This window comes from Rhinopithecus roxellana, chromosome 10 (assembly GCF_007565055.1).
Source record: "Rhinopithecus roxellana isolate Shanxi Qingling chromosome 10, ASM756505v1, whole genome shotgun sequence".
NCBI lineage: Eukaryota > Metazoa > Chordata > Mammalia > Primates > Cercopithecidae > Rhinopithecus > Rhinopithecus roxellana.
In genome coordinates this window covers 60088896-60101747 of record NC_044558.1, presented here as the reverse complement: position 1 = coordinate 60101747, position 12852 = coordinate 60088896, and the positions used below count along the sequence as shown (strand labels likewise).

The 12852-nt window shown below is 45.1% G+C and overlaps 1 protein-coding gene across 4 annotated transcripts in view; it reads right to left on the bottom strand.

Moving 5' to 3' along the window:
• The window catches only part of SLC11A2 (solute carrier family 11 member 2), a 52754-nt gene extending 40246 nt beyond the window's left edge, over window positions 1–12508 (bottom strand). For 2 of the 4 annotated variants that reach the window (XR_004059596.1, XM_010385332.1), the window contains exon 1: window positions 12351–12508. Coding sequence is in view for 1 of the 4 variants with exons in the window: in XM_010385332.1 (XP_010383634.1) it covers window positions 12351–12399 (49 nt within the window). In the remaining 3 variants the exon portion in view is untranslated. Of the gene's footprint in view, window positions 1–10496; window positions 10606–12350 lie in introns of those variants that run through there. The other 2 variants (XM_010385333.1, XM_030939088.1) reach the window with 2 other exon arrangements.
• Window positions 12509–12852: the final 344 nt, after the last annotated feature.

Below are 12852 nucleotides of genomic sequence, written 5' to 3'. Positions count from 1 at the left end.
GTAATCCCAGCACTTTGGGAGGCCGAGACGGGCGGATCACGAGGTCAGGAGATCGAGACCATCCTGGCTAACACGGTGAAACCCCGTCTCTTACTTAAAAATACAAAAAACTAGCCGGGCGAGGTGGCGGGTGCCTGTAGTCCCAGCTACTGGGGAGGCTGAGGCAGGAGAATGGCGGGAACCCGGGAGGCGAAGCTTGCAGTGAGCTGAGATCCGGCCACTACACTCCAGCCCCGGCGACAGAGTGAGACTCCGTCTCAAAAAGAAAAAAGAAAAAAAAAAAATGCTAACAAAATTTCATTTTCTGTCTAAACTTTCAAAAGTCTACATATTCTTTGATCCAGCAATTTTACTCCTAAAAATGTATTCTTTAAAAAAAAAAAAAGCAAAAAGTACTCATCAAGTAAATATATACAAGGATATTTCCCACAGCATTGTTTGTAGTATAAAAGACTGTAAACAACCTCAATATTAGTAGAGGACTGGTTGAATAAACCATGCACATTCATTGGGCACAATACCATGCAACCACTATAAATAAGATGATCTATCATGTATTGATAGGAAACAATCTCTAAAATATTATATGTTGTCAAGTCAAAAAACCAATTTGTTGAGCAGCATGCTATCATGTATGTAGCAAAAAGAAAAACGAGAAAACACACACACGTACACACACAATCTCTAAAACTGGTAATAAATAAATAATAATAAATAAATAATAAAATAAATAAAACACACACACGTACACATACACACCAAAAACTGGTAATAAAGGCCATCCCTGCGAGAAGGAAGGAGTAGGAGAGCCCAAATGAGGTCATGTGAAAGGAAAACCTCTCACTGAATACATACTGTATACCTTTGGCACATAAAAAAAAGTTTTACCAGGTACATGTATTATTCGCCTTTTAAAAAATGTCAAGGTCATATAGATTCACTCAGCTTCTCAACAAACACTTTAGGGATGTTCAGTTGAACTCTCTGATAAAGCTTCTGCAATAGATAATCAGAAGTCTACAGCTGTCTAGTTGGCAGGTATTTACTGCCTTCAGTCTAACTTACTACTAGTTTGTTTTAGTGCCACCTAAATGCAAAATATTTAAAATCCCCTCTCAGAAAAGCATTCCTGACTCCTTAATTTGGCTTAAGTGGCTTTTCCACATTCCCTGAAGGTACCCACTGCTTACCACTGTCATTACTCTTACCACATTTTCTTGAAATCATCCATTCCTTGGTACCACTCTTACAACTTTTCTGCAAGTTTGAAATTACATGAAAATTAAGTTACCCCCCAAAACACATACTAGCTATAATAAATTCTAACATCTAATTAACAGTAATTCTGTATATTCGCTTAGCATTTATAAGAACTCTAGAAGAACAATTTGGATAGCCCAAACCTGTTTTAAAAACTGCCCCTGGCCGGGCAGGGTGGTTCATGCCTGTAATCCCAGCACTTTGGGAGGCCAAGGTGGTGGATCACTTAAGGTCAGGAGTTCGAGACTGGCCTGGCCAACATGACGAAACCCCGTCTCTATTAAAAATACAAAAATTAGGCCGGGCGCGGTGGCTCAAGCCTGTAATCCCAGCACTTTGGGAGGCCGAGGCGGGCGGATCACAAGGTCAGGAGATCGAGACCATCCTGGCTAACACGGTGAAACCCCATCTCTACTAAAAAATACAATAAAACTAGCCGGGCGAGGTGGCGGACGCCTGTAGTCCCAGCTACTCGGGAGGCTGAGGCAGGAGAATGGCGTGAACCCGGGAGGCGGAGCTTGCAGTGAGCTGAGATCTGGCCAGTGCACTCCAGCTTGGGTGACAGAGCGAGACTCCGTCTCAAAAAAAAAAAAAAAAAAAAAATACAAAAATTAGCCAGGCGTGGTGGTGGGTGCCTGTAATCCCAGCTACTGGGAGGCTGAGGCAGGAGAATCACTTGATCCTGGAAGATGGAGGTTGCAGTGAGCCAAGATCATGCCACTGCACTCCAGCCTGGGGAACAGAGCAAGACTCTATCTCAAAAATAAAATAAAATAAAATAAAATAAAATAAAATAAAATAAAAACTGCCCCTAAGAAACTTTGAAATACTGAATATTAATACATACAACTTAAACATTTTTTTAAAAATCTACGGTTAAAACCAAAGGTTAAGCCTGTAATCCTAGCATTTTGGAAGGCCGAGGCGAACAGAGTTCGATGCCAGCCTGGGCAACACGGCAAAACCCCATCCCCACAAAAAAAATACAAAAATTAGCTGGGCGTGGTGGTGCATGCTACTTGGGAGACTGAGGTGGGCAGACTGCTTGAGCCTGAGAGGTTGTGACTGCAGTGAGCTGTGATTAGGGCACCCCAGCCTGGGCTACAGAGCAAGACCCTGTCATAAATAAATAAATAGTTTGGGTTTGAAATCATTCGTTTTCGTATAAAATTCCCCTATAGAGAATAAAGGTACACAAAACCATCTCACCAGTCTTACAGCGGAAAAGGTCTCCCGAAAATTAATTGTAAGGTTTAGAGAGGAATGTTTTTAAATACAGTCCCTTAATTCTTTCCTCCTTTTTTTCATCACATTCCTCATCTCAATAAAATCAAAGACAACATTAAATACGGAAAGAACTTCCACAGAATCAGCCAGAAAGGTGTCTACATGGAAGTAACTGATGAAATAAATGCTAGCAAGAATGTGTGCAAGCTACATGGCAAAGCCACCTCTTCCTCTTGACACTGTTCAGTCCATTCTTCCTTAGGCACTGTTCAGTGCCAGAGACATGCTAGTGACAAAAGAGAAACTGCTAGGTGCACAGATCAAGGCTTAGTGACACCCAAAGTGTTTATTAGAGAATAACAAATAATTCTGATCTTTTTAAAATTCTATTTGTCCTAAAGAAAATGAAAAGGTTTCTAGATTCTTCTAAAATTCTCTTTTCCCTAATGGTCTATTTCAAGGCCAAAGTACTTGACAGTTCTACTGAACCATTACTGTATTATTAACACAACACCTTTTTGTACCAGGCGCTCTTCATGAAGGTGGGCTCCTGCCATTTGGATGACTGAGAGTCAACAAAACTTTTTGAAATATTCTAGCAGTTCAAACAGAGCTAATTATTTTCTGAACCCTATGTATTTTAATGAGGAAGGTTATTATGACTTTTTTAAAATAAGAGATTATTACTCTTCCTCTATTTTTCCATTCTAGGTCACGAAGAAGCAACATTTTCTGAGTCTTCTATTAAAAATATCCATCCAGAACGGGCGCGGTGGCTCAAGCCTGTAATCCCAGCACTTTGGGAGGCCGAGACAGGAGGATCACGAGGTCAGGAGATCGAGACTATCCTGGCTAACACGGTGAAACCCCGTCTCTACTAAAAAATACAAAAAGCTAGCAGGGCGAGGTGGTGGGCGCCTGTAGTCCCAGCTACTCCGGAGGCTGAGGCAGGAGAATGGCGTAAACCCGGGAGGCGGAGCTTGCAGTGAGCTGAGATCCGGCCACTGCACTCCAGCCTGGGCGACAGAGCCAGACTCCGGCTCAAAAAAAAAAAAAAAAAAAAAATCCATCCAATTAGTTAGTTAGTTAGTTTGTTTGTTTGTTTGTTTGAGATAGGGTCTTGCTCATGGTCTCAGCTTACTGTAGCTTCAACCTCCTGGGCTCAAGTGATCCTCCCGCCTCAGCCTCCCTAGTAGCTGGACTAGAAGCATGCGCCATGCCCCGCCAATTTTTGCATTTTTTGTAGAGACAGGGTTTCACCATGTTGCCCAGGCTGGTCTTGAACTCCTGGGGTCAGGGGATCCATCCACCTCAGCCTTTCAAAGGGCTAGGATTACAGGTAGGGGCCACCATGCCCAGCCCAGTTAGTTCTAAAACTCAATCTGCTCCCATTCGAGGTGTGGGGAAAGAAACAGCTTAGAATAGGCATGTGAATTTCCAAATTGTTCTTGAAGGTGTAAAGTCTGGTATTGTTTTTTATCTTATTTTTTGAGACAGGGTCTTACAGAACAATTATTTACATATTTCCAGCTTCCCAGGCTACAGTGCGGTTGCACAATCCTAGGCTCAAGCGATTCTCCCACCTCAGCCTCCCAAGTAGCTGAGACTACAGGCATGTATCACCACAGCTGACTTTTTATTTTTTTGTAAAGGTGGAGTCTTGCTATGTTACCCAGGCTGGTTTCAAACTCCTGGGCTCAAGTGAGGTATTATTTTTTACACTGGAGTAAGTTTATCCTGTTTTTCTCTTATTAAAATGAATTTGATATAAAATGATACATAGAAAAAAAAGTCAGGTTGAAGACTGATTATGTATACTTCACGGTAAACAGTGAAAAGCCCCTGTGGTAAGTATTCATTTTAGAAAAAGGCCTCAAAACTCTAATCCTCTCTATTCAAGTAGGTAATACTAGAATATCTTCAACCAAAAGCCACACAAACACACCCAGTTTATAAAGTACAAACAGTGCTGCTATTATACAATGCGCTTAACATGAACCAGTCTCTCTCTCTGGCATAATGGCCATTGAGATACAGTCAGGCCTCTGTAACCCTGGGTTCCACATTTGTGGTTTCAAACAACTGCAAATCAAAAAGATTTGGGGGTTAAAAATGGTTGCTTGTGCCTGTACTGAACATACACACCATTTTTTCTTGTTATTATTCCCTAAATAATACAGAACAATTATTTACACAGCAATTACATTGTATTAAGTATTATAGGCCCAGCGCGGTTGCTCACAGCTCCCAGCACTTTGGGAGGCTGAGGCAGCCCAGAAATTTGAGACCAGCCTGGGCAACACAGTGAGACACTGTCTCTACAAAAAATTTAAAAATTAGCCATGTGTGATGGCCACACGCCTGTAGTCCCAGCTACTCAGGAGGCTAAGGTGGGAGGATCCCTTGAGCCCAGAAAGGCAAAGCTGCAGCGAACCGTGATTGCACCACTACACTCCAGCCTGTATGACAAAGCAAGACCCTGTCTAAAAGAAAAAGGGGGGGATTATAATTGATATAACTAATCTAGAGGTGATTTTTAAGTACATGGGACGATGTACATAGGTTAAATGCAAATACTATGCCATTTTATGGGGACTTAAGCATCATCCCAGGATTTTGGTATGTGTGTGAGTGAGGTCCTGGAACCAATTCCTTACAGATACCAAAGTGTACTTTGCATGCTCTAATAATAATCTCAAAATTGGAGATATCCTATGTAACTTGGAAAACCACAATTTTGGGCCGGGCACAGTGGCTCACGCCTGTAATGCCAGCACTTTGGGAGACTTAGGCAGGTGGATCATTTGAGGTCAGGGGTTCAAGACCAGCCTGGCCAACATGGTGAAACCCCATCTCTACTAAAAATACAACAATTAGCCAGACAGCAGCGGCACGCGCCTGTAATCCCAGCTACTTGGGAGGCTGAGGCAGGAGAATCGCTTGAGCCTGGGAAGCGGAGGTTGCAGTGAGCTGAGATCACGCCACTGCACTCCAGTCTGGGTGACATAGTGAGACTCTCTCTCAAAAAAAAAAAAAAGGCAACCACAACTTCAACTCAACACCAAGTTCGCTGTTTCTCATCTGAGCTGGACTTTTAAGTCTGTTTTGTAGCTGAATGAAAAACCTGACATTGAGACCATCTTAAGATAAGGAAAAAAGAAAAAGAGAAAGTGGAGAAAATGTTAGGAAGCAAGAAGAGGAGTGGGGAGGAAGATGTAGGGAAGAATAGTACAGTTGATAATGAAACCAGCTGCCTGGGTGTCAAAAACGATAACAGTTGGGAGAAATGTGGCCAGGCTGTCAAGGAGTACTTATCTTTTAAACAAAAATATCACACATCAACCAGAGACGTCAGAATTGGAAGGGGCTGGTACCCATTAAATACAACTCTTCACTCTCTCCCATCAGTGCTGTTGAGGTTTAACCAGCTTCCAAATCTCCCTGAATGCTCACAAGTCAGGGTCACTAAAGTCTTACTTCCAGTGACTATAGCTTCGTGTTTGTTCTTCCCAACTCTCACAGGGTGAGCTTCCTCTGAACTTCCTCCTAACCAGAAGTTTACAGCAGTGTGTTTCCTTTTGGGGGACAAACCTGGCCTCCTGATCTGACACCTCTATCGTGGAACAAAATGCCAAGCTCTGTGGACAATTTCAAAGACCCCTTTCTACCGGAGTAAGAAAATTCCCTATTAGACTGACCATGGTGGCTCACACCTGTAATCCCTTAGCACTTTGAGAAGCTGAGGTGGGAGGATTGTGTGAGCCCAGAAGTTTGAGACCAGCCTGGGCAACAGAGTGAGAAACTCAGTCTCTATTTAAAAAAAAAAAAAAAAAAAATTACTTTTTTCAAAAAAAAAAAATCCCCTATTAAACCAGACTATACCTACTTCTTGCCTCAGAAAATATGTTTTGCCTTCACACTTAAGTAGCTTTTCTCTGACATATATGAAGAATTTTCATTAGATTACATTCAACCCATTTTTCCTAATGATGGATATTGGCTCCCAAATGACCTTAACAACTTTAAGTAAATATTGTCCTCAAAGTTTCTCTTTCTAAAAGCGAAGAAAAATTAAGACAACATATACTACAAGATTCTCCAGCCTTTAACAAGCCTCCTTTTGCTCTTTGAAACCTGGGAAAGTTTTACTAATTAACTTGTAGCTTTCTTCTTTCATTTCCTAGGAGTTTTAACAGCTATCAACTTAGTAGAGATGAGACCAAAACAAACACAAACCTCATACAAAATGACTTATCGGCAATAAGCACCAGAACAAGACTAAAAATCCTAATTTGGGCCGGGCACGGTGGCTCAAGCCTGTAATCTCAGCACTTCGGGAGGCCGAGACGCGCGGATCACGAGGTCAGGAGATCGAGACCATCCTGGCTAACACTGTGAAACCCCGTCTCTACTAAAAAATACAAAAAAGTAGCCGGGCGAGGTGGCGGGCGCCTGTAGTCCCAGCTACTCTGGAGGCTGAAGCAGGAGAATGGCGTAAACCCGGGAGGCGGAGCTTGCAGTGAGCTGAGATCCGGCCACTGCACTCTAGCCCAGGCGACAGAGCAAAAAAAAAAAAACCCTAATTTGTTCCTTATGCCAAAAAATATAAATTACTTTAACTTGAAATTAAAAGTGGAAGAGAAGTTAGGCAATAAATATATTTTGGTCATTCCTGGCCAATTGTTTTATATTCCATTATGATTTCATTACAATATACTTTATTATATACATGTCATTTTATTGTATCTAGAATATTCCTGATGATGCCTGGAAGGCTCTTCTTTGTGTCTCAAGGGGCCAATTAATGTAAATTGCTCAATAAACGTTTGTTAAATTATAAAAAGAATAAATGGCAAGGCTGGGCAACAGTGGCTCATGCCAGCACTTTGGGAGGCCAAGGCAGGATTGCTTGAGCCTAGGAGTTCAAGACCAGCCTAGGCAATATAGTGAGAACTCAACTCTACAAAAAAATTAAAAATTAGCTGAGCGTGGTGGCGCAAGCCTGTAGTCCCAGAAACTCAGGAGGCTCTAGTGGGAGGATCGCTTAAGCCTGGGACGTGGAGGTTGCAGTGAACCAATATTGCACTACTGCACTCCAGCCTGGGCAAGAGAGCGAGACCCTGTCTCAAAAAAATAAAAATAAGGAATAAATGGCAGCCAGTAAGTGAGACATGGTCTGCATCTTCTAATCCATTATATTCGGCTCATTCAAATGCCCCTACCTTTTTTCCCAGAATGTTATACTCAAACTACAGAGCCTCATAGAGATGATAATAATGACAATATTAGGGCAGCAGACTTCCCTTTCTTCCTCAAACACACTCAGTTCTTTAAAGGTGTCACTCCCATGCCTCTTAGGCAAAAACAGATTTCAAAAACATTGTCCTTCACTCTCACCAGGCCAACTTCCAACTTTAAATCCTAAAGAAGTATTAAACTGGTTGGGCACGGTGGCTGGCACCCACGGGTTCAAGACAGCCTGGGAAACCTAGTGAGACTCCATCTTCACAAAAAAAATTTTTTAATTAGTCAGGGATGGTGGCATGCACCTGTACTCCCCGCTACTAGGGAGGCTGTGGCAGGAGGATCACTTGAGCCTGGAAGGTCAACCCTGCAGTGAGCTATGATCATGCCACTGTACTCCAGCCTGGGTTACAGAGCCAGACCTTGTCTTGGGGGGGGAAAAAAAAGTCTTGAACTCTCTTATTCCAAAACTAAACAACTAAACTTATACCATCTGCACTTCAACTAAATTTGGCCAGCATATTGCTGCAGTAAGCAATTTTTTTTTCATAAACTTAAAGTTTCTCATTTTCTGACTAGTTCCTAATAATGCTATGTGTATAAATAGCAGCTTCCTTGAAGGGAAGAATTAGAAGACAAAGCAGTCTTCCACTGGAGTGTCCCAGATAGCACTACGAGAATATGAGAGGGCTTTTTAAGGTCATAGGAAGGGCAGAAATCTGTCAGCAGACATTTGCATGTATGTGCATGGTGAGGAGGCAGAGAATAAATATGTCTTTGATTCAACAACATTCACCCAAATTCTTAGCACTGAAAGTCAAACAAGAAAGATCCGGCAGGGTGCGGTGGCTCACGCCATCCCAGCACTTTGGGAGGCCGACGCAGGTGGATCACTTGAGGTCAGGAGTTCCAGACCAGCCTGGCCAACATGGTGAAACCCCGTCTCTACTAAAAATACAAAAAAAAAAAAAAAAAAAAAAAAAAGGAGCCGGGCATCAGGAGGCTGAGGCAGGAGAATCGCTTGAACCCAGGAGGCAGAGGTTGCAGTGAGCCGAGATCGCGCCATTGCATTCCAGCCTGGGCAACAAGAGCGAAACTCCGTATCAAAAAAATAAAGAAAGAAAAAGATCCTACTTTGTAGATATAATTCTCTAACCTTCACTGAATCATAACTGAACCAAAGCTGCTTACTAGCTCTGTAGAGTAATCCAAGGGACCACTGCTGATTTCCTAACAGTAGAGTAAGATTAGATTCCTAAGAAGCTTCCCCATTCCTTAACAAGAAGTGCTGCCAGGCTACCCAGAAATTCCCCTCCCGAGTCCCACTGCTGCCATTCCGGAAACATGAGAAACCAAGTATGCTGCAATCATGGCCTTTTTAGTACTGGTTCCAAAATAAACTGCGTGGGCCAAGCAAGACTGTCAATGAACTATTGTCCAATGAAAAAATGAACAGCCGAAGGTCTCAGGTTTCATTTACCCAACACAGGTATCACCATAAATGACCTAGTTATAATGACAGTTTCCAACCGTATTTAATAAAACAAACACGCAGCAGAAATCCTTTACTCACATGTAACTACACTATACTCTCAGATCAAAGTTAATCATGTCAATGGAAAGTATAGGCCGGCGGGTTCACTGGTGACAGGTCATGATACTCTGAGCAAAGAGTAAGTAATAAGGTTAGAATTCTTTAGAAGTGTTGAGGGGAAAGAAGGTAACAATAACAAAAACTCCTCCACGTCAGGAACTGTTCTAAGTACTTTGTTGTTTATTAACTAATTTCATACCAACAATCCTCTAAGATTGATATTATCAATCCCCATTTTAAGTACGTGGAACAAAAGAACAAAGAGGCAAACAACTTGTTCAAAGATTTACAAAGCCATGAAATTATGCGAACTGGTGAGGGTTTGGGTTCCAGAAGTCAACGTATACATAGCTTCTCCAGTTTTCACCAACAGTCACTAAAATTGGGGCCAGCGAATTTTTAGAAGCCTATCTCCCCTTGCAAACTCTCCTTCCAGATAATTTTTGCTTTTGCAAGAGATGTCACATTTAAGCGGTAGCTTTAAAAGTGGGGACATATGAAACGAACGGCTGGGAGAGCCATCCAGCCCACTTACATATGTGCAATAATATCTCCCTGCAGAAAAACCCTGCTCATTGGAGCCTGGAATCCAGAGGGTCCCTGAGAGCTGCACAGCCTTAAAACCAATCTACCCACAACCACGGAGCCGCCTATGCAGGCTATTCACACAGAAGGCGCTCCCTGGAAGTCGGTTAGGCTAAAATGAGTCTTTTGTTGAAGCGGGGCGGAGGGAGGCCCCGGAGAGCAGCCCGGCCCCCTGCGGCGCCGACAAGGAGGCCCCAAGAGACCTTGGCCTGTGCCGGTCCGCCTCTTTCACCGCGTCGAAGCAGGTCAGCGCACCCCGACCACGGGCCGGCGCGCCATCCGGTGCAGCTAGGAGTTGGGCCATGCGTCCTAGGCCGCTGCGGGGAAGGGGCGAGACCCCCGCGACCGCCGGCGTTCCCTCCCTGCCCCCATCTTTGGGTCTTCCTCTGAATGTCGCTGCTCCATCAGTCCTGGACTCCGGGCCTGAGGCCCTCCCTGCCCACACCTCCCCTCACAGCCCCGCAAGGCGAGCCGGTTTCGCATCCTAGTCCCGGAACCTGACCCCCGACACGGGCCCTCGAGCCGCCCCGCGCCCCTCCCTGTCCGGGAGCAGAATCCGTGACCCCTGACCTTGCCTTCCCCTCACCTTAGCAGCTCCGCAACCACCTGACACGCCGCCCCCGAGCCGACCGCTCCATATTCCGGGAGCCAGCGCCAAGCTGGCCAACGCCCTCCCCTCCCCGCGATTGGCCGACAGGACAGCAGCCGCACATCCCTATTGGTTGGAGGCCCCGCAGCGGCCGGGACGCGTGGCCAGCCGACTGAGGACCGAGGCTCCGCCCACGCGGAGTCTGGATGAGGCGGCCCCTGGGGGCCCCAGCGGGAGCTGCACGCTGCATAGTTGCTGCTTGCTTTGGCCAGACCCACACAGCCCCTGGGCTGGGGAGCTCCCGTCCGCTAGCAGTCTGGGGACAGATAAGATTCCTGCCCTAGTTCGCCGTGGCGCCACGTTAGGTACTGACAGACAAGCTACGAGGTATAGGTCTATCCTGTAAAGGGTAGCCAGGCCAGGCGTGGAGGCTCACAGTTGTAATGACCAGTACTTTGATGAGACCGAGGCGGGAGGATCACTTGAGTCCAGGAGTTCGAGACCAGCCTGGGCAACAGCGTGAGCCTCGGTCTCTACAAAAAATTTTAAAATTAGCCAGGCAAAGGCCGGACGCGGTGACTCACACCTGTACTCCTAGCACTTTGGGAGGCCAAGGCGGGCGGATCACCTGAGGTCGGGAGTTTGAGACCAGCCTGACCAACATGAAGAAACCCCGTCTCTACTAAAAATACAAAATTAGCAGGGCGTGGTGGCGCATGCCAGTAATCCCAGCTACTCGGGAGACTGAGGCAGGAGAATCGCTTGAACCCGGGAGGCGGAGGTGCGGAGAGCCGAGATGGCGCCATTACACTCCAGCCTCGGACACAAGAGCGAAAACTCCGTCTCAAAAAAAGAAAAAAAAAATTAGCCAGGCATCATGGCGCCCGCCTGTGGTCCCACCTGCTCCGGAGGCTGAGGTGGGAGGATCACTTGGGCCTGTCAGGTGGAAGCTGTGGTGAGACAAGGTCGTGCCACTGCACTCCAGCCTGGGTGACAGAGCAAAACCCTGTCTCAAAAAGAAAGTATAGCCACCTGGCAGGAACATTTCCTCGCGCCCCAAGAGCCACATCATAGTATCTGCTGCCCCACCAAAAGCACCCCACACCTGGGAGGAACCGCGACACATCAGCCAGTGCAGCCAGTTCCACCGCCTCCGGTGTCCTCCCAAGCCTCCACAGCGAATTGTTTTCCTCCTTCTCGCCCAGTTGCCTCGATTCTCCCCAGACTTTATCCTACCTACCCAAAGCAATCCCACTCTATCCCCAGTTTCAGCCTCACACCTTCTTTTGTTCTGAAGATCACTGCCAGACTGGTGAAGAGGGAATAAATGGCCTAACAAATCACCGTAATTTTCTACAATGTCGTTTACAGCCACCAAAAACATTAGATTATCCCACCACCCTCACTCCCCGACCCCCCGCACTGCTTACAGCATTAAAGGTAACCGAGCTTCTTTATTCACGTAAAAACAGCTAGGAGAAAATTTCATTAGTAATAGAGTCTGAGAAATGAGGAAAGGAGCGTGAACGGCAAAGAGAAAAATTCAAATAAAGTGCAAAGTAAAAACAAACTCGGGGACCAAACAAAAAAAAGGCGGGGAGGGGCTTGGCTTCCTGGAGCAGGTTGTTTTTCATACAGAATTTCTCCTGGAGAAAAAAGAAAATACACAAATTAGTTCTGAGATTCTCCCTACAGTACATCTGTGGAGTTTCAGAAAGGTTTGATGAAGTTCCTCCAGACTAGAACCTTTCCTTTGGGAACTTCTATTATAACTAGAAAATAAAATTGCTAGAGCTGTACTTGTCACCCTTTCAGGTCTGCTCAGCTGGGCAGCTTCCCTGGGCTACTTACTTAGCTCACAGTGTGGAGCTGCCTCCGTCTTAAGCTGCTTCTTCCTCATGGTGCAGAACTAGTTTGACTTTCCCAATGCCAGCTCCTGCCTCTATATATGAAGACAAGTGCGCCTCCCTCAGTTAGATAAGGGCACTTTTGGGTGCTCTAAGCAACACAGCTTTCTAAAGACTGGCAAAGAATTTCAAGAGGCAAACCACGCCCTTCACAGCCTAATCAGATTTCATCTTTGACCTGTTGTGAAAAGAGAAGCATTATGTATCTGCCACTCCTAGATATTAATTAATAATGTATTGAGTTCAAAAACTTTTATTTTAAGATTTCATCTCTGTACCATTTGGCAAGAGCAAGAGCAGGTGGCAAACCTGTGAGTGCCAGTGGTTGAAAGGGGTGGAGTAAGAGAAATTGCTTCCTTTCTCTGCTCTTCTTGGAGTGAAGCTGGTTCAGTCTCCACAGGTGCACTAGGACTCTGCTCCTCTGAGACGTGAGGTGAAACCATTAA